This window comes from Rhinichthys klamathensis, unplaced genomic scaffold (genome assembly GCF_029890125.1).
Source record: "Rhinichthys klamathensis goyatoka isolate OS25496 unplaced genomic scaffold, OSU_Roscu_1.1 h1tg000140l_1, whole genome shotgun sequence".
NCBI lineage: Eukaryota > Metazoa > Chordata > Actinopteri > Cypriniformes > Leuciscidae > Rhinichthys > Rhinichthys klamathensis.
The window spans coordinates 593,054-613,072 of NW_026606675.1; the positions used below are offsets into that span (position 1 = coordinate 593,054).

General features: G+C 35.9%; 3 protein-coding genes and 1 long non-coding RNA gene across 4 annotated transcripts; all 4 read right to left on the reverse strand.

Annotated features, from left to right (window-relative positions):
* Positions 1 to 4,619: 4,619 nt before the first annotated feature.
* smim12 (small integral membrane protein 12) lies at positions 4,620 to 6,355 on the reverse strand. Its single transcript, XM_056257580.1, has 2 exons — positions 6,264 to 6,355; positions 4,620 to 5,790 (listed from the first exon to the last, which is right to left on the reverse strand). Exon 2 carries the CDS (start codon positions 5,766 to 5,768, stop codon positions 5,493 to 5,495), a length of 276 nt encoding a protein of 91 aa, XP_056113555.1. The 5' UTR covers positions 5,769 to 5,790; positions 6,264 to 6,355; the 3' UTR covers positions 4,620 to 5,492.
* A 410-nt stretch (positions 6,356 to 6,765) lies between these two features.
* pef1 (penta-EF-hand domain containing 1) lies at positions 6,766 to 13,732 on the reverse strand. The gene is made up of 5 exons (XM_056257595.1): positions 13,649 to 13,732; positions 12,292 to 12,553; positions 10,235 to 10,390; positions 9,910 to 10,053; positions 6,766 to 7,387 (listed from the first exon to the last, which is right to left on the reverse strand). The coding sequence occupies exons 1-5, from the start codon at positions 13,664 to 13,666 to the stop codon at positions 7,158 to 7,160; spliced, it is 810 nt and encodes a 269-aa protein (XP_056113570.1). The 5' UTR covers positions 13,667 to 13,732; the 3' UTR covers positions 6,766 to 7,157.
* A 1,463-nt stretch (positions 13,733 to 15,195) lies between these two features.
* On the reverse strand, positions 15,196 to 15,700 carry LOC130089957 (uncharacterized). The gene is made up of 2 exons (XR_008807618.1): positions 15,633 to 15,700; positions 15,196 to 15,459 (listed from the first exon to the last, which is right to left on the reverse strand). It is a non-coding gene; the product is annotated as an uncharacterized LOC130089957 (long non-coding RNA).
* Positions 15,701 to 16,222: 522 nt separating this feature from the next.
* gjb9b (gap junction protein beta 9b) lies at positions 16,223 to 19,382 on the reverse strand. Its single transcript, XM_056257581.1, has 2 exons — positions 19,286 to 19,382; positions 16,223 to 17,109 (listed from the first exon to the last, which is right to left on the reverse strand). The coding sequence occupies exon 2, from the start codon at positions 17,092 to 17,094 to the stop codon at positions 16,294 to 16,296; it is 801 nt and encodes a 266-aa protein (XP_056113556.1). The 5' UTR covers positions 17,095 to 17,109; positions 19,286 to 19,382; the 3' UTR covers positions 16,223 to 16,293.
* Positions 19,383 to 20,019: the final 637 nt, after the last annotated feature.

Genomic DNA, 20,019 nt, shown 5'->3' on the forward strand with positions numbered 1-20,019 from the left:
TTTGTAAGAAGTATCTTAGGCTCACAAAGACTTAATTTATTTGACCAAAAATACAGTAATACTGTGAAATAATTGCAATGTAAACGGTTTCCATATTTTAAAATGTAATTTATTCCTCTGATGGCAAAGCTGAATTTTCATCAGCCATTATTTAAGACTTCAATGTAACATGACGCTGCAGAAATCATTCTAATATGCTTGGTGCTCAATAAATATTGTTTCCTACCCCAAACTTTTGACAGCCCGTTCTCATCCCAAGGCGTCATATAATGACGTTTTTGCCAAAGCGTCTATATCCAACCCACATGGCACCCTTTAGCGTCAATATGAGACGCAGATATATAATGCGCCTCCTAGTGGTCTAACCCTAACACTACCCCAGACCTAAACCTACCCATAACCGAAGCGTGTTATATTGACGCTAAAGGGTGCCATGTGCGTCGGATGTAGACGCTTTGACAAAAGCGTCAGTGTGTGACGCCTTGGGATGAGAATGCGTCGCATTTGAACATAGTAGCTACAGATTAAAGTGTATTTTAAAACATGGTAAAAGTTCAGTTAGGTTCAAAGTTAAAGGAATTGTTCACCCAAAAATGAAAATTCTGTCATTATTTGCTCACCTTCACGTTGTTCCAAACCTAAATGCTGTAGCAAACTGTTAAGTAGAACCATAAAAAATAAAGTCTACAGTGTATTAGTTTATGCAACAAATGCTCAGCTGTCAGGTGGTCAAATAAACTCATAGTTAACTGGATCCTTAATGTAGACAACCTGGAGGAAATAGGCTTATCTGCTTCCTGATTTTTCCATTGGTCACTTCAGGCAATGGCTAAAAGGCTTGTTCCCCCTTACAATGGACCAGCGGTGGGCATTGTTACATTGTTTTTGGTGAAATCCCACTTGCAGCGTTCCAGGATGTCATGACCAGCTCCTCAAACCCGTTCTATCACCATATGAACAGCTCATCTTAAAGAGAGAAACAGATGAGTCAGAGTACATTGATTCTTAAGATAAGGAGCTGATCAAATTGTAGTCATACAGGACAGACGTGAGTTATTTGTTAAAACAACATCTTGACTAAAACCATGACTTAGTTTTAAGCTTAAAGCAATAAAAATGAAACTAATAAAAACATTGCCTTATGCTCAAAAATGATCAGGCACTTGTGTCATTTTTCCCCAACCTTCATTATGCCATTTTATGATTAATGCATACAAATATCAATATGAATATCAATATTTGAACTTTATTTACTGCCAATAATAGTCTTTTCTTACAAATTACATTATTGTGATTAATTTGATAAGTATCAGTATTAATGGTCAATATTTGAACTTCATCATTATTTCTTGAAAATAATCAACATGAACCATATAATAATATCTCTGGAACGACCCTTTTTTTCTTACAAATATGCCAAAGTGATAGGACACATCAACTTCATTTCTAATAGTGTAACATACATCAAATTCTCTGAAATGGGACAATGGGGTATTGATAAGACCCTAGGGGCCCATACTGAGGGAAATGGAAGTCAGTCTTGGAACTCTCTAAAAAGTTTCAAAGGGGGGACAGAGCAAACTGGTTGTGGGAACTGAACAGTTGAGCCCATGGGAAAGGGGAGGATTTAGAGTGTCTCTCCATTGTTTTTGTTGCTGATTGGAATCTACAGTGAATAATTATGCTGTAATTGTGCAGAGAGTCTGTACACATCCTGACTGAAGGGCTGAGAGAGGCTGGCAGGCGTCGTTCCTTCTTCCTATCACTCAGGAACAATAGGGCTGTTTGTCCTCTGGGACAAACTAGCACCTTTCCAGCACCAAACCCACAGTCTCCTACCTGGTTAGGCACAAACAAACCAGACGACATCCTCTCTCACACAACTACTGGACGCACGGGAATGGGAGTGCTCGTACAAATACAGCAGGGCATCTGACCCACATATGACATTCTCGTAAGGCTGCATAATAAAATTAACCTCAGAGAGTAGGTTTCAAATGCAGTCTGAGCAATTACAATTATTGCTTTCATTGGCCGAAGGAAAACTATACATTTCAGAACAGAATGACCCAAACATTACTCTCTAGTTTCTAATTTGTCCAATTATAGCTTACTTCCCTTTCACAGGTCAAATGTGTTGCGTCAAAAGCTGCTAGATAGAATGACGTGCATGACAAATAGAGCAGTGGTTTTCAGCCAGGGATCTGGGGCTCACTAGGGAGCCTCAGAAAACTTCCAAGGGGGCTTCATGATGACTTAAAATGATGTATGAAAAGATAAAACAAATTAAATCTGCTACCCTTTTCTCTCTAAAAAAGTAAAGCTCTAAAATTTAAAAAATACTTCATCTTTATCCAGTTAATCACAAACAACAGGAAAAGTCATGAGGCCTATGCATATTGTTGTGGGGCTCAAAAAGGATTGAGAACCACTGTTTTGAAGTGACACACAATTTCCCCTCAAACCAGCATAACACTGGCAGAACCTGTTAAATGTGGAACAAAACTTACATTAAAGGAGAACTCCGGCGCAAAATGAACCTTTGGTCTAATAATAAAACATATTACCTAGTCAACCGTTCTCTGAGATTTGTTTTCATGATAATCGAATGTAAAGAGTTTTATGTCTAAAAACTGTTTAGCGTATAACGCTAGTAATGGGGGCATCTGTAAAAATAAATCGCTAGTTTATACCACTAACAAGCTAACACAGTAACATAATGAGGGTCCCCTACATACAAAACGAAGCATTGAGAACTTTGTAAGTGTACAGACTGTTTAATAAGATATTTTATGAAGACAGTCCACTTCGTGTATACAGACAGGAGCCATCTTTGGAACATTCTCGACTAATCAAACCACGAACGCCATTCATACAGTTCAGAAGTTCACTGAACTTCATACAGTTCAGCTCACTTAGCACGTCGTTCGTGGTTTGATTAGTCGAGACTGTTTTCCAAAGATGGTTCCTGTCTGTATACAGTACACGAAGTGGACTGTCTTCATAAAATATCTTCTTATTAAACGGTCTGTACACTTACAAAGTTATCAATGCTTCGTTTTGTATGTAGGGACCCTCATTATGTTACTGAGTTCGTGTGGGGCTATTTTGAGTCTTGTTAGTGGTATAAACTAGCGATTTATTTTTACTTAATAGATGCCCCCATTACTAGCATTATACGCTAAACAGTTTTTAGAGATAAAACTCTTTACATTCGATTATCATGAAAACAAATCTCAGAGAACGGTTGACTAGGTACCAATGTTTTATTAGACCAAAGGTTCATTTTGCGCCGGAGTTCTCCTTTAAGTTTATGGTGATGTAAAAGTTTTAGGGCCAACTTGAAGCCATGCACTGAGTTCAATGGCAATATTTCTTCAAATTCTACCTTTTATAGAAAAATGTTTTGGGCCGACAAGCTGCCTGGTATCGGCATTTATGCTGATGTAAATCTAGATCAGCACTCATAAAGTTTCACTAGCTTGTTGGCAGCAGTGAAGCAAAACTTTTGCTGGAAAATGTTAGGATTACCTCGATCAAGTACTCTCTGGGGATTTGTGAAGTCTTGCCCTTCTGGTTTCTATTAATCAAGCTGCGTGCAGAAAGAAAAAGAATGTACAGCGCAGAAAACAGACAATGCATCAGTCCAACAAAATCAGAAGTAAATGCACTTCTTAAAGATGAGGAACATTTGTATGTACAGTATACATGATTTTAATAATCCTGAATACTGAAGAATGATCAGCAGCCCTCTCTCAGAATCTAATGCTGCCACCTTTTATTGTGAATGTCAGATTGTAGCTTGTAATCCGATGCAATAAAAAGGCTGTGTACCCCAAAATAAATGTATGAAATGTCCATTGTGTTACCTTACAATGTGATGAGGGTAATCTAATTCATAAACAACTCGTACGAGTTGATTCTTTTAAGTGAAACAAAAACATACAGCACAGCTAATTTAATTTGATTGATAAATAAATGACTTTATGAGCCGGCTCTTTGTAGTGAATCAAAAACATACGAAATTACCATTTTTTCATCAGAAACAAATCACTCTCACACGCTGGCTTTTTAAATGAATAGTTTACAAAAGAAAAGTGGCTGGTTTGAATGGGTCTGAAACGAAAAGATTTTTCCCTCATATGTAAGCAATATAGACATTAAAAGAAATATAGCTAAATGATTTAAAATGGAATTGAACGGAATCAAGAGATTGTGAACAGGAATTGAAATGAATCGCATCTATATCGACACCCAGCCCTATTTATTATTTCTGGCATAGACGTTATTCAGGGTAGCAGTAGCGCTATATATTTAATGTTTGACTGGAATGAAAACGATGATGTGAGGGATAAAGTGTGTTCAATAGATTGTACTGTTGTTTATCAACAATTCTATTGTTCAACACACCAATATCTTTCTGAAAAAAAAAAAAACCTTGACACTATAAACTCTATAAAACTGTTTTAAAAGATGCGAGTTACGTGATCCACACCACCTCATTTTCATCTGCGTTAAATTCAATATGGCGTCTAACCTGACTAAGGTCTATCGTTATGCAATGCAATGTGCAAAATTCATTTTAGCTGGAAAGATCATCTGACAAACAGTACCAAAAGTACAGTGTAACTTTACATTTATTATGAATAGCCTCCCACACACTTCACCACAACGTTCGCTGTGCAATTATCACTGATATTTTAGCCATAATGATGCTTATGAAAGCACTGCATGCGTAATGATCCCCGCAATAGTATGAGTTCACTGTACTGTACAGGTAAATGGACTCAAAACTTACAGATAATTGGTTTATAATATGAGATCGTTCTTTTGTTCCACATATCCAAAGTGAGCACATTAACCGAAAAGATTAACATTGGGGCAAAACTTTGCTTTCATTTCTCACTATTCACTGTGTCCATTATTACTAATTAGCTGAAGACCACAAAAACAGAGCTTATATGAATTTCTGAGCATTCTGAATCTGAATCACTTCAGCCACCCAAAGTTTAAACATCTCAAACAATTTCTAGCCTAACTCAAGTGTTGCCTTGCATAGATGCACTTTTATTCACACAGACACAAACTTAACAAAGGTGGTCTTTCTTTGAGCTTCAGTCTCATAAGCATATGACAGGGAGCACAAATGGAAAAATTATTAAAGCTTTCCAAGTTAGGACTTATATAGTCATGTGTCTGCACGCCTAGGGGCAGAAGATGAATATTAAAAAGTCTCAAAAGAATGAAAGTTGTAAAATATTCTCTCAGCAGTCAAGTTCCACCAGCTGGCTTGGTAAATATTACAGTAAGGCTCCATTTAATTAGGACGGCAGAATGAAGTAGCATAGAAGTGGACATGAAATCACACACAAAAGTTTTCAGATGAAGTTCCCGTCCCTGGGGCCGTAGAGGTTGACAAATGAGCCAAAAGTTTGAGAAGTTGCACATCATTATATAGTAATCTTGGAGGACTTCATGACATTTAATAAAACTTAGTTCTTCTCCGGTCGGTTTCTTTCCAGCGCTGCCCTAGGTGTGAATTCCAGTTTGTCCTTCAGGCTGAGGACCTGTGTACTGTCCTGACCGGTCAGTTCCTCTAATTTTCTATCCTCCCGTAGCTCTGCAATGCCCCTCTCTTCTCCTGGGGCATTTGGGGTGCCCCTGATAAACCACTCAAGCTGGTATCCAACAGCTCCCACCACAAAGGCCACTGGGAAGGTCACATAGGGTGCATAAGTGCGCGCGGCAGTCCAGATCAATGGCCACATGGTTGCAGACTCAGAAATACACCTGAAAAAAAGTAATTTCAAGTTCTAGAAGGTTATTTACCTTTGGCAAGCTGACAATGTATCATTACTCTGGTAACCAGTGCAAAATAAAATGATTACAAATAGACATAATGCTTTCATACAACCAAGGAAACAATATTGTAAATATTGTTTTTAGAGGGTAGAAGGAATGACATACACATGGTCGTGTTAATGTGTCCAACTACACACACACACACACACACACAGTACTCTCTCAGACATTGCTAGTAAATGTATATTTATATTATATGATTATAAAAAGTCATGTAACTGTTACAAGGGTACCGGTGTCAAAGCATGATGTGTGAAATGGCGCTATAAAAATACATTAATAAGACTTAACGGGTTCCTAAAACCATAGTGAGAATCCCGCTGACGATTTGGTGCGTAATATTTCATACATTCGTTAAATCATTCGCGCGTTCGTTTATAAAATCTCATGAGTGTACATACCTCTAATCACTAGGCGATTCCACTTCCTGCCTCGTTGCGTCACTGTAAGCAACAATCTGATTGGCTATTTGATTACGTCAGAATGACGTTTTAAATTCTCATTCGTTCAGGGAGGGGAAAAAAATGTCCTGGTAAAGCAATACTGACACCAAGTGACCAATGCTGAAACGCACTGCGTGGGTTTGTCCTGAAATTAAAGCTTATTCATATCTTTGAGCAAGTAAGAATATAGTGAAGTCATTTTAGACAATGTTTTAGATATCTTTGTTTTAATTAAGCAAGAAAAAAGTTTTTGTTTTTTTTTAAAGACAAATGAGAGAATACTTCACAAATACAACTGAATTTTTTTTAATTGTAAGCAAAACAGCAGAACAAATATATATATTCACCATTTATTGTGTATATGAAAAAAAAAAAAATGAGTGTGGACCATTAAGGATGGCATAAATATAAAAAAAAAAAAAAAAAAAAAAAGCTTTTGGGCGAGAGAACTCAACATTTCAAGCATTCTTAATCACAAGTTTTCATATTTTGGCTAATCAAAAACAACAGAAATTTTCATTTTTATAAAATCAAAAAGAAAATCTAAAATATTCATATTTCCATGACAAACACCCATTAATTAGTAAATAGTGCTTGTTGCATAGCTAATGGCGTTTTATTCACATGTACCACTGATAATTTTGGCATTAGTTTAGTCTTGAATAACTGGATTACATATGTGTGGTAGACTTTTGCGATGAGTGCTATATTTGGCTAGTTGGCAATGAACATAGTTTTCAGCTCATTGTGGTGAAATCAGGCTGAGCTGCAGTGAAAGGCACTGTTGAGAGGGTGAAGTGTCGTGCCACACATTCAGAGTCAGGTCATCTTCTGAATTGCTCATGCAGTTCTTTACATCAGTCTGATAACGGCACTAGACAGGAAGTCTTCGTAACTCAACCTCACATTGCCAGTCATGCCGGTGTCTTTCTCTCGGAAGGCTTGGGTCATGCTCTGGAGCTGCGTGCACACCTGAATGAAGCGGTCCAGCTGGAGAACCCCGTTCACACCGGGTGCAGAGTAACGGTTCACCAGTTCCTGAATAAACTGAGGACTCAGATTGTAGCCCATCTGAGATAATGCTGGAAGATAAGAAACACATGGGTAATCAAAAACCATTACATTTACACTATATCGTTTAAAAGTTTAGTGTCTACATACATTTTTCTTTTTAAAAAGAAGTCTCTTATGCTAACCAAGGCTGCATTTATTTGATCGAAAATACAGTAAAAACAGTAATATAATGAAATCGGTTCTACTTTAATATATATTAAAATGTAATTTATTCCTGTGATGCAAAGCTGAATTTTCAGCATCATTACTCCAGTCTTCAGTGTCACATGATCCTTCAGAAATCATTCTAATATGATAATTTGCTGCTCAAGAAACATTTATTTTTATCAATGCTGAAAACAGTTGTGCTGCTTAATATCTATGCGGAAACTACGGAATTTTTTCCGGATTCTTTAATGAATAGAAAGTTCAAAAGAACTGCATTTGAAACAGAAATCTTTTGTAACATTATAAATCTTTTAACTGTCACTTTTGATCAATTGGCTTTATGCCACAGCTTCACTACTTCCTGAACTTCAGCCAGCCCTTTGTTTCCTGTCTGTCATTATTGGACAAACTGATTAATCCAGGTGTGCCTGGCCTCAGTAACAATAATCAGGCACACCTGGATTAATCAGTTTGTCCAATAATGACAGACAGGAAACAAAGGGCTGGCTGAAGTTCAGGAAGTAGTGAAGCTGTGCATAAAGCCTATTGAATGCGTCCTTGCTTAATAAAAGTATTAATTTCTTAAAAAAATTATTTAATAATAATAATAATAATAAAGTAAAAATCTTACTGGCCCCAAACCTTTGAACAGTAGTGTACATAAAACAGGGAATTATTACATTGCTAACCTATGGTTTGACACAAAAGTTTATGCTTTTTATTGAGTAAGCAACAGTTTTGAAAATTAGAAGGACGTCTGACAAACAAAGCCTATAAGCTCAATTAAACCATTCTACGGTTGTTTTTGTATCCACCATGTTTTCAATACACTGTCACTCACCAGTAATCAACCATGCACTTTCAGGCTTATTCACATCTTTATAATGGCATCCACTATATAGTTAGCCTGAGGACCTGACTCTGCTAACTATAGAATAGTGTTGTTCGTACAAAATCAATGAGCATAAAAAAGACACTGCAAGATAACAGGTACAATTTTGAGGTTATTTTAAGAGCAATTTTCTATGAAAAAGCGAAATCATCCCAACAATAATGCTGCATTAAATCGCACAGGATTAGATGGAAAAAAGGGTTTAACAGCAGAGAACTCAAGCTCAGTAACTGCCTTTTCCTTACAAACTTTCTGTGACTGCCACATCTTGTGTGTGTGTGTGTGTGTGTGTGTGTGGTCCTGGTAAGCCTTATGTTATAGGGACAGAATGTCCCCAAAAATATGGCATTTTGGTCCCCATGGGGACAACAGCTTGTGATTTTTTTTTTTTTTACTCTAAAAATGCAGTTTTCTGTGATGGATAGGTTTAGGGAAAAGAATATACAGTTTGTACAGTATAAAAAAACATTACGTCTAATGTTTACGTCTATTGTGTATGAAATGTGCTATATAAATAAACTTGCCTTGCCTTGCCTTGCCTTGCCTTACGTCTATGGAATGTATCCCCTAAAACATGAAAACCCAATGTGTGTGTGTGTGTGTGTGTGTGTGTGTGTACAGGTTTGGCTAAACTTGAGGGCCAAATGTCCTCCACTTATATACTGAAATATTATGACAATAGACTAGTGAGAACATTTTACTGGTCCTCACTAGTTTAAAAGGCTTATAAATTGTCCCAAACTCATTGGATTCAAATCTAGTGTTTTGCACATTGTGTGATGGGTAGGTTTAAGGGTAGGGGTTGGGTTAGGCCATAGAAAATATCATTAACTGATCAATGAAAGTCTATGCAATGTCCTCACTAATAAGTAAAAAAAAATGTGTGTGTGTGTGTGGTTCAAGCATTCCTACGTTATTGGGACAAAATGTCCCCACAAAGATAGCAAACGCCTTCTATATTTAAACAAATAATGTTCTTTCCTGGAAAGTTATTTGTAATTATGATTAACAATGATTAGTAAACACATTAATCTCTTTGCAAAAACCAGGTTTAGGTTATGATTAACACAATCACCAAATCTAAAAGTAATACCAGTAATTTACTAAGTGCCAAATGCGAGTAAAAATAAATTTTCACAAGTAAATAAAAATATTGGCAACTGGCTGGTAGGTTTATTAATAACTACAACACAATATGTGGTCTATATAAAATTTTTAGAATGACAATCTGACCCTCACTGCTGTAAATTAAAAGAACTAATTCAAATAATTCAGTTGGTGATTTTCATCCAGAATTCCATGTGGAGATACCCTACTGTTCAAAAGTTGTTGTTTTTTGGTAAAGAATTTAATACTTTTTTTCTTCTTTTTTTTTTTTTTAATGATTCTAATCTGTGCTTGATGACTACAACTGTTGTCATAACAGTGTACCATGTGACCTTAACTGCAAACGTGTTGTCTTGGGTCCTTTTTTACCACTAATTTACTCACCCTGGTGCATCTCATTGCTGTTAATTGATCCCGATCGGTCCCGGTCGAACTGTTGGAACATTGCCCTCCACTGCTGCAGAAACAGCCACAGTGCAGAGAAACCATAGACATCTACGCGTCCGGATTTGGTCTTGTCAAACATATCTGGAAATGAAGACAAAGCACTGATTCCTTCTTCAACTTCCTTTGGCACTTCTATTTTTTTTTTTTTTTTTTTTTTTTTTTGACATTGCAGCATTCTGAATTTAGTTATAGGGTGATACAAACATCCATTCAATAATTTAGCCTCTGTCAGGAGGTTTATGCTAACAATGGCAGCACTCACTGAGCATCATAATGCAGGTTTCGTCATTGAAAGTGGAGTTGTTGGAATTCATGAGCGCTTGCTTCAGCTCCTTTCCGTTAATGTAGCCACTATGATCTGTGTCCACAGAAGAAAACCACTGGTAGGCCTCAGGATTCACACCGGGAGGAATGTTACCTACAACATGAAAACGGCCTGCATTAGTGAGTTAGTTGCAAATGAATTTCCAACATATTCCAACATGAGATAATTCAGTCAGTTAAAAACAGATCACTTAACCACAGGTCAAAATAGTATTTAGGAATGAACTCAAAAACGATTATTTTTGGTGTATACTCAAATCCCTTTGGTCGTTTTTTGGACGGACAAAAAAGGATGCAAAGAAAATAAATAAATAGCTCATTTATATTCACATGTGGTATCCGCTATTTACTGAATGGAGCAGTTTCAGATGCAGCATATGCATAAATGTGCAAAAGATTGTTCATTACTTGCAAAATGACAGTAGGACGATGATGAGAACAAGCAGTCCTATAGGTCGGATTTGAAAAACATCTTGGAAATGGGCCCAGTGTGAACAAGCCTAGGTTGTCAGTGATATGTCATCTTGGTCCCAAGAGGGACAAGAATAAGTTGTGCAATTTGGTGAAGCGCAGACGGTCACTGTATCCCTCGGGAGGGATAAGCACTGTTCAGAGGACACTCTTTGAATCTGACAGCCTTTCCCACAGGACATTACAGAATACTTACCGACATAAACGCAGAAGGACACATACACACGAACCCTTTCGCTCAGAATTACCACACTCATCACTCTAATTCTCCTGTGGGCACATTCTGTACCAGATCAGTACAAGCTGCTTCTGCCATCCTGCAGTGTCTCAGCATCAGTCATTCAGTGAGGGGCATGTGACACAGCTGCAGTGCAGGAGGATCAAGGACCTTGTCTGCAGCACCTTCATAAATTCCTATCTTTCGTATTTTATTCACAGCCCTCAGCCACTGCATGCCTGATTGAACGGCAGCGGCTCGCGCTGTCTTAGCTGCCAACCCTGACACTCAGACATCATCAGTCAAATCAGCCCGGAGCTGCTGCCTACCACTCCTGACACCATGTTGAAAAATTCACCTGCTGGACCAAACATCTATTACGGTGCATTTGAAGATGTATGAAGCTGTGCAAAACATCCTGATAAAAAAAAAGTAATATATTCCAAACAACATTCCTATTCCTCCACAGTCTATTAACCAAAAAGTGAGAAATTAATATGATATACTGTACACTACCATTTAAAAGTTCAGGGTCTGTCATTTTTTTTATGTTTTGAAAGAAGTCACTTGTGCTCATCAAGGCTGCATTTATTCATTTAAAAAATACAGTAAACAAGTAATATTGTATAATATTGTATATTAATTTAAAATATACAAAAATAACTTTTTAATATTAAAACTTTTAATTGAACGAACTTAAAATAAACTTTACATTTTAATATATTTTAAAATGTAATTTATTCTTGTGATGTCAAAGCTGAATTTTCAGCATCATTACTCCAGTCTTCAGTGTCACATGATACTTCAGAAATCATTCTAATATGCTGATTTGTTGCTCAAGTAACATTTATTATTATTATTATTATGTTGTAAACAGTTGCTGCTTAATATTTTTGAGGATATTGTGATATAGTCCATTTTTTTCTGAATTCTTTGATGAACAAAATTCAAAAGAACAACATGCATTTATTGGAAATATAACTTTTATGTATAAGTCTTTACTGTCACTCACTTTTGATTATTTTAATGCATCCTTGCTGAATAAAAGTATTAATTTCTTTCAAAAAAAGAAAAGAAAAGCTTGAGTGTCCTTTTAGTACACACACACACACACACACACACACACACACACACACACACACACACACACACACACACACACACACACACACACACACACACACACACACACACACACACACACACACACACACACACACACACACATAATTTAGTAATATATTTATATATGCTCCCAATATGATACTCTACTCAACTAAAATGAAATAGAGTTACACATATCTAACCTGCAGGTGCCTGCTGACTATATGGTCCTCTCTGGGGTTGTCCATAACCTCCGTATGGACCACCAGGAGCTTGGCCCCCACCGTACGCCGCTCCTGGTCCAGGTTGACCATGAGACCCGTATGGAGCCCCTCCACCATACTGTTGCCCAAGAGAGGCACTGCCATAATGTGAACCATACTGCCCGCCAGCAGGACCACCTCCATACGGCGCCCCTGGAGCGGGGTGGCGTTGGGGAGCGTTACCACCTGGTCCCGGATAACCCTTTGAAAAACAAATAAGGAAAAGCTTGTATTGGGGAAATGTTTGTATGAAACATCAACAAAGAATCAGCTGTGGCCCATAACAAAGGCAACCATGTCACTAAAACAGTAAATAAAGGATTATAATCAAAATGAAAGGAATGTTTAGGTGAATATATGTACATTCTGTCGTCATTTACTCACCCTCAAGTTGTACTGACTAAATCTCTTAGGTGGAACACTAAAATATATATTATTATACGGATATTTATATAATATTTATAATATGAATATAGGAACTATGGTTACACTTTATTTTAAGGTGAAATAGTTAAGATTGTACTTACTCAAATAAGTACCGAGTAAAATAAACTACATGTACTTACTATAGAGTTATGGTTAAAGTTAGGGTTTAGTTTAGGGTTACATAATTACAGTTATAACTATAGTAAGTAAATGTAGTAACATGTAACTATGTCACCTTAAAATAAAGTGTTACTGGAACTATTTTAGGTAGAATTAGATATTCAGTCACCATTCACATTCAATGCATGCTTTTCAATTCAGTGAAAGTGATTGGTGACTGAGACTGTCTAACATCATCTTTTCTGTTACGGAAGGAAAAGTTCGGACCATAACATGGTACTGAGTCATACTGGTAATCTCATATTCTTTTATTTAGATTTTACAGCAGTAACAAAAACTGCGGGTTATGGTGAATGATGGCAAAAGGGTAGCTAAGTAAACGTTACAGTGGCTAACGTTAAGACCCAAAAGTGACACATTTCCATTTAGCATCTTTGTTGAATGACATTAATTAAGATAAAGATGTAAAACACATAATCATTTCATTTAATGTGACAAACTACTGACCAAAACGCAATCAACACAAACAAAACCTTAATTTGAATGTATTTCAAATCAGAGTAGCTACAGGGCTAACTGACTAGCCTGCAAAAAGCTTGTTTTAGGCGATTACGCGATCACAGTTATGCATAATTTCCCTGTACACCAAACACCAAGAGTTTAGACCGTAAGACACATATGAAAGAATCAAATAAACATTAAATATACATATAAATATTTAAAAAGGCTAAACCCGGAAGAAAGATTTTACCTGTCCGTAATAACTCATTCCGCGGAGAATCTTTCTTTAGCAAATGGAGCGATCCGGCTGTATTTAATAAGACCCGCCTCCTGAAGCTGATTGGTTCGCTATCACGTTTGTCACAGGCGCAGCCTCATATTTTCCATCAGATTGGTTAAAACAATGGAAGACTGCTCATCATAGTAGAAACTTTGAGTCACTGTTTACATGGTGTTTTGTTTTAGTAACCATATTTATGAAGGCGGGTGGATAGAGTTGTTATTTTGAGGTAAGAGCTTGATTTATGTGGCCATTTGTAAAATACCATTAGGATGTAATGTAGCTGCATAACATTGGCTTTGAGCAAATGTCTGTCTCCATAGGCCTTTTGGAGACTAGGGCTAGTTGTCACAATTTTTACTCATGTGAATATTCCTTCATTTCTGTTTCTGTACAGACATATAGCCTACCGAATCGGCTACAATAACTAAAGTTTCTATTATTGGACAGAGATAAAAGAACATTTGATAAATATATTGTTACACTCACATGTAGATAATGTTGAATTCTGTATAGCCTATATAACCATTATTTATTATCCTTATTATTTTTTTTCTTTTCTAAACTATTTTCTATGTTGTTTTAATGGCAATGCAAGGGATATCATTTGTTACAACATGCCCCAACAGTCAAACTATGTGTGGTTAATATTGTCATAGTCACGTGCCATTAAAAGACTTATAATGCAAAATTCACATTTATTGTTTTCGAACATATTTATGTGTCCGCATTGTGTACACAACCACCCTATGTGGTAAGAATCCATCCACTTGTTTGTTATTGAAACAATGTCTCAAAATGAGCTGTTCGGGTATGTGCTCCAACGTGATGTCACGACTGACAACAAAATCTGACCTATTTGATTAGATCCTCCCCTGAATGAGTTGTACACCCATAAAATTTGTTCCCCAGTTTAACTAGTTTCTCCTCACCAGAGCCAAAACCAGTTAAGTGGGTAAACCAATGAATCTCCTCACCAGAGCTCAAACCAGTTAAGTGGGTAAACCAATGAATCTCCTCACCAGAGCCCAAACCAGTTAAGTGAGTAGCTAAACCAGTTAATCTACTTGCCAGAGAATTTAACAGCAGCATTCAAGTAAGAAATGTATTCTTATTAAAGCTACTAATTCAGTCAAGAACACTGAATGATTTTCTGTTTTTCTTTAGTTGTTTAACAGCATATGCAGCATATACTTTTTCATGTTATATACGCACACATTACTGTCTTTTTTAAAGACACCATATCGCATAACGACAATACAATATAATTGGTCATTAATCAATAATAATTCACAAATAAAGAAGAGGGCATACATATATTTAAATTAAAAGGAGGAATTTAAGTAATGCATATAGCTCTACGTCTTGAAAATACAATGCATTGTTTCAAAATAACTTTAAACTTTATTCATCAACTGGATTATATTGGGTTTCCTTTTAGACCACTTGATTTATAACTTAATATAAAATATGTCATTTTTCCAATAGTAAAACAAGAAAAAAGAAACATCACGTCATCATCGTTTGTCTTTTTATATCACATAAGAAGAACATCATACACCAAAATACAAAGGATTTACAGTATACTCACTGTTAGTCATAGCAGCATCAAATTCAATAAACCAAAAAAAAAATATCCAGGGAATAACATTAAATGGTTTAACACATATTCTATACTTTCATTTTTCAGTTTTAAAAAAGGTATGTAAATTGATCTACAATCTTGACACCATTAATTGTAACTTCTGAGCATTAAATGTGGATGTAGCTTTCAGTTACTCCTAAATAGCTCTCACCAGTTTAATGCCGTTATCATGAAAATAATCAATGACGTTACTAAAATATAATAATAACATAATAGGTCCTATAACCTATGCTTTTCAGCCATTATTTTAAACCGTGAAATGATTACACAAAACAATTCACACAGCAACAAAGTAATGTACTCATACACTCTCCAAATTAAGAGACACAACTGATTTAAGTCAAATCAATACACAATAATGATGTGATTTAGTGCTTTAGTAGTGCTTTACCTTGAAGTATGTGCTGCTAGTGTTGTTGAATTGGGAAATGTGAAAGCATGGTTTCTGTAAACAATGTACATTAAGTATTTTTTTGAGAAAATCATGAATGTATTCATGTATAAAGTATAAAGACATCCCAGTTCCCAAGGTTAGTTGGCCTTCTGTCCGGCTTTTAAGGGTGTCTGAGTTTAAGAATGCTGTAGTGCCAAAGTTTTGTAGTTGATCTCAGACTTAAATAAGTGTGGGCACTTACTGTATTGGGCCAGGGACAGGAATGGATGCTTACTGTGTTCTCATCTCACCACGTTGTTATATGTTATGTACACTAGGGAGCAGTGTGCTCCTTTAGTGAATGAGACTCAAGAATAGTACCATGGTAATGACCTTCTCATTTCAAATTAAAAAGGACACTCCGAATTAGTCATAGATAAGTCGTTGTCACAGGAAAAAGTCCTTAAAATATTTAAAATGCAATTTTCCTTTGGTGTATTGGCATGATTGGATTACCTAATATTGGCCATGAAGATCCAACTTGTCCAATACTGTTGATCACACTTGCTTGTTCCAGAATCAGAGTTCAGACCGTTATTAGGTCGGTCCTGAATGCTTTTCATCTTCTGCGGCTTTTGCCTTTTCCAAGTTGACGATGTTCTGGATGGATGAGGCTGTTGGATCCACTCTTGTGTATTTACCCTTAAGCCCTATATTCTGGCCGCTCCGTATGCGCAGGTATTTGCGAACTTTGTTGTTAATCAGGTACAATATCTCACAGATACACATGAAGATGCACACTGAAGAGGAGACCACCATAAAGATGGTGAAGATTTTCTTCTCTGTAGGACGGGAGATGTAGCAGTCAACAGTGTTTGGACAAGGCGGTTCAGTGCATTTGGTAACATTTGGCATGTCGAAATGATAAATGTAGTACAAAAGATAGAGGAAGCCTGCATCGAAGCCAGCTTTGAACAGCAGGCTGAGTATGTAGGTGTACCACAGGCCTCCACGCTTCCTCCCAGGGTTGGCGTACAGGTGTTTACCCTCATGGACAGTGGTGTACTTCTGGTCCCTCATTTCACGATACTTGACGTGAGCCACCACCATGAGAGATGGGCACGTGACGAAAATGATCTGCAGAGCCCATAGACGGACGTGGGAGATGGGGAAAAATTTGTCGTAGCAGACGTTAGCACAGCCCGGCTGGGCGGTGTTGCAGACAAAGTCTTTCTGTTCATCATTCCACACCTGTTGAACAGCCACCACAAACACCAGGATTCGGAAGATGAACACTATGGATAGCCAGACGCGGCCGAATGCAGTGGAGTATTGGCTGACCCCGCCGAGCAGGACTTGTAGAGACATCCAGTTCATTTCGGCAGGTGCCTTACTCATACCAAGGTATGAGTCCTACAAACAAATAAATAAATCATAAAAAAGAGCAGGTTTTTCCAGTGGCAATATCTGAATGCACCATATCAGTTATGGTTACCAAATATGTGACCCTGGATCACAAAACCAGTCACAAGTAGCACGGGTATGTTTGTGGCAATAGCCAACAATACATTGTACGGGTCAAAGATATCGATTTTTCTTTTATGCCAAAAATCATTAAGATATTAAGTAAAAATCATGTTCCATGAAGATATTTAATAAATGTCATACTGTAAATATATAAAACATTTATTGTTGTGAGTGGATGCAGCACAATTGCGAACATAAATGGACAACTTTAAAGGCGATTTTCTCAATGTTTTGAATTTTTTGCACCCTCAGATTCCAGATTTTCAAACAGTTTTATCTCGGCCAAATATTGTCCTATCATAACAAACCATACATCATCGGAAAGCTTATTTAGTCAGCTCAAAATATTGACCCATGTGACTGGTTTTGTGGTCCAGGGTTATATATATATATATATATATATATATATATATTAGAATACATTTTAAGTTATTTAATATTAAATATTTGGATGCATTTTTAGGCCTCATATATAAATGCCTCATTCATTCAAATATTTAATTGTGCATGCTCATTTTCTCTATTTTAACATTTAGATTTCCTTTGCCATCATCTAACGCTCACTCAAAGGTCATTTTTTAAAACAATAATAACTTAAAAATACTGTGAAATGTAATCTTAAGCACATTTCTAAATGAATAATACTTTTTTCATATATTTTGTGATGCTTAAATGGCATGATGAATTAAAACAACTGATTTTAGCTTTTAATGTTTTAATATTAATTTATTTAAATAAAATGTTATATAATCTTAATATCAGACATTTATAAATTATTTGCCATAACAATGTTTTGAAAATTATTGGCTTATCATTATTGGCCAGAATTGTAATATCAGTGCATATCAGTAATCTGAGACCAGGTTGACTGATTTAATGCAGATAATATATAATGATAATAATACATCAATTGTATAATACAATATAATGAAAGCAAATTTGATTATTTTAAAGTTGTCTTAATTAAATGAATGGTTGATCTAGACATTATTTATTCAACTTTCATTTAAAAATAAATAAGTTTATTGGATGATTCCAGTAATCATACAATGGCCATATACTGGAAAATATACAGCCTTGTTGATATATCGGCCATCACTAATCCATTCAAAATCACTTTTTTTTTCTGTGATGTGAGTTTTTGCTTAGTTAACAAATTAAAGTATATACTGTATATATGTATCTATCTAATACTTTCATTTTGGTAATTTATAAAAAGAATATGAGCTATACACATTTCCAAAATCCCCCTACTAAATATCCACTTTTGTTTTTTTTATTTTCTCTCACTTTCAAGCTTTTATTCGGAATCAGAATGGCTTTTTGAGGATTAAGTTGACGGAGCTGGAAACAACAGCCGTGAATAACAATATTTAACGCTATTGTGTTTTCCCCCACATTTATGAAGACATTCACATGACAAGGATTCCATGTCAATAAGAAACAATTAAATAGTTTCTAAAAGCAGCAGTGAGATGCATTTTGTGGAGGTTTTCATTTGATTATTTTCCAGCAGCCAATATCAAGCAGTGTTTTTAAACAACAACAATACATTTGCAATTTATGTATTTAATTATACTTCAGTTAATTATCATTATTTGTCATTCAAGGTCTGCATAGCATTCCCAATAATTTACCATTGAATGTTATAGTTTGCAACACCATTATGCTCAAAACACTACATTAAAATAGTTTACATAGTGTGTTGTATTCTTAATGCATAATCTTCTTTCAGAAAACTGTATAGCCAGGAGTCTTACTATTTACAGTTAGCAGATATTACTGTCTAGAGCGACCAACAAAATGCACTTTAGTTTAACTTTAAGTTAAAGGGTATAGGCCTAATTTAGAATGTACTAATGCAAATATTTTTTCTTTAACAATCAGGTAAATATCACTTATGTGAGTTTATCCCTATCATAACGACAAACAACTTATATATATATATATATATATATATATTTTTTAGCAATTAGGCATAACTGATGCGAGTTATGATCCCTATCATAGCGACAAACAACCTATTTAATTTTGAGCAGAAATAAATCACATATGTCCTTACCTTTTGGGGTTTGAGAGTTATGAAGCTTGTGTACACTGGAATCAAAAGGAACAGTTCTTCCTGTTTGACATTCTGGACAGACTTGATTTTGTTGGAGAGCTGTGCCCAATCGTGTCTATGACTCACCAGAGTAAACCGTAAATGAAACCAAATGAAAAAATTAAACTTTAATGAAACATCATTGTGTCTACTTCACTTTACAGTGAAGGGTTTGCTATTGCAATTAGTTTTGTGTAAAACCGAAGGGATTTAATCAAGTAACTCAGTCAGTTTTAAGAGCTAGTCAAGGTTGTTTAAAACTAAACAAACTTTAAAACGGTACATTGGATGTCAATAATTTTGTTTACTTATAGGTGTGTGTGTGTGTGTTTTTTGTGGGTGTATGTTGGTCTGTGTGTCTTTGCTCACTACTGTTCGAGTGCTTCTCTGCATGAAATGTATAGAGTCACCATTATATGTTGCTGCGATAACGAAATACTCATAAAGCTAGACAACATTTCCAATACTTTTTTATTAGATATTTGACCTGCCACATTTATTGCTTGCTTTATATTGTCACACATAAATACCCGTGGGGTAAAAAAAACACATCAGAATTAGAGAAAACAAAATCTAAACTAAAGTTCAAAACAACAGGAGTCACACTGAAAGTGTGTATTATTAGCTTGTGGTTTCTTTGGAATCCTTAAAGCAACATTCCATAAGGGTGAATCACTTTATGTTTGTCATTAGTT